We start from the raw sequence: 1999 nt of genomic DNA on the forward strand, positions 1-1999 counted from the left end.
TTTACAAATTTTTTTTAAAGAAAAAATTATTTTTAATATTTTGGGTGAGAGTGTAAGAGATCGATGTTTCTAAAATGTGCGGGTAACGTGACAGGATATGTGGGCCTTTAGTAAATATAATATTCTGAATTCTATATGATTGTGAGGAGGATAAACTTTTTTTGTTCTTTTAGGCTCATCAAGTACCCCTAACATGTTTTCTGGCCTAAAAACATTACGTTTCCCAATTTTGTCTTCCCACACAACTTTTGAACTCAATTATCTCAAACAAACGCAACAGCTAATCTTCGTTACTAAATTGTCCTACTTTCCCACTCCTCTTTGTCTCTGCACATTTTGCTTTGGAATATGTTTTGAAAAACTTATCAAATTGATCTAGTTGAAGATTAATTAGCTAGCAAATTTGTTAGTTTATATTGGGACTACCATTCATACATATATAACATATATACATACAAACTATATAAATTTTCATCTTCTATCAATCTACATTCAACCCCTGTGATCAATTATATTAGTTAGCCACATAATCAGCAAAATCATGTTAACAAATCAGTACTTAGCTAAACATTTTTAGCTTTAGTCAAGAAGAGAATTAGTAGAAGCTAGAATTTCTCTTCTCGCTTCCACCATATATATATATATATATATATATATATATATTATGAATTGAGCTTCTTCTGTTTAATTTAGTGTCCATATTTACCGTAATTAGTTATAATCAACTTTTGGTTTGCTAAAGATCAATACATTGACTACTTGTCAATTATATATGCAATTCATCAAATATGTTTTTCTCATAAATTCTGTATGCTCAATATTGATTTTCCTCATTCAATTCATCTTAATTAGTTTGATCAAGTATATATATATATATATATATATATATCTATATATAAGAAGTTAATTTAGCTCAAATGATGAACAAAGAAGGATAATCAAAAGACAGCATATATAGAACTGAAATTAGTTTTTTATTCACCTTCTTACAGAAAATTCAAAGACTTGAAGACCCATATATTGATTTTTAGCCCATTAATATCTCTCAAGAAACACAACAACGGAGATCTTGATATTTTTTTTTATCTATACCAAAAGTTGGTATGTGTACTTGACAATGAAGATTTACAACGAGCAATTTCTGAATGGAAACCACAATCAATCTAATTTTTTTTTTTTTCTTTTTCCCACACAGAGCTGACCTCTATTCACACTTTTTCTAGGTAAACTATTTAAAATGGGGGGAATAATATGAGAAAGCAATTCAATTGGGTGGAGAATACTCACAGACGACCTCAGTCTCCACTTCCCTTCTATGGAAATTGCGGTGACAACCACAAGCGGCGCAAGTTAAGGCCTGTGTAGTCCCTTCCTCTCCGCTGGCCATGAATTCTCTACATCCATCCACAGCGTACCCTCCCATACTTGCAGCATGATTCTTTTGGCACTCTCCATATCTCACACTTCTCACCATTGATGATGAAGTACTTGAGCTTCTTCCTGACCCATCTTTTTTCACTATAACTTGGCGTTTCTTCATGCTTCAATTAAAAAAATGAGGGAAAAAAAACCTAGATAGTTTGATTGATTGATCTTGTGTATGCTGTTAATGGAAGCTCCAAAGATGGAGTTTCCTTTTATGAGCAATTCTATCTTCCAAACTCAAAAAGAAAAAGCATAAGAGGGAAAAAAGGCTAGCTTTGTATTGGTTGGTGCCTAACCCTAACCCTAGAATGGTATATTTATATATAGCTGAGTGGCATACGCTAGAAGATAGAAAAGTACCGTCTCTGAGCAGACTATTTTACCATTTTTTTTTCTTCTTTTCAACAAGAAGGCAAAGACTAATACCAAATTAATCTTGTCCACCAATGAAAATCAACCACCTCACTATAAATGAGCCAGCACCTTCATTATCCTTTCTGAAAAAGGTAGAAGAAAAGTAGGTTACAAAAATAGCCAGTGTGTGTGTGTGTATATATATATATATATATTTATA

The 1999-nt window shown here is 32.0% G+C and overlaps 1 protein-coding gene across 1 annotated transcript; it reads right to left on the reverse strand.

Moving 5' to 3' along the window:
* Nucleotides 1-935: 935 nt before the first annotated feature.
* LOC107410138 (mini zinc finger protein 1) lies at nt 936-1795 on the reverse strand. The gene has a single exon (XM_016017545.4). The coding sequence runs from the start codon at nt 1538-1540 to the stop codon at nt 1265-1267; it is 276 nt and encodes a 91-aa protein (XP_015873031.1). The 5' UTR covers nt 1541-1795; the 3' UTR covers nt 936-1264.
* Nucleotides 1796-1999: the final 204 nt, after the last annotated feature.

This window comes from Ziziphus jujuba, chromosome 2 (assembly GCF_031755915.1).
Source record: "Ziziphus jujuba cultivar Dongzao chromosome 2, ASM3175591v1".
NCBI lineage: Eukaryota > Viridiplantae > Streptophyta > Magnoliopsida > Rosales > Rhamnaceae > Ziziphus > Ziziphus jujuba.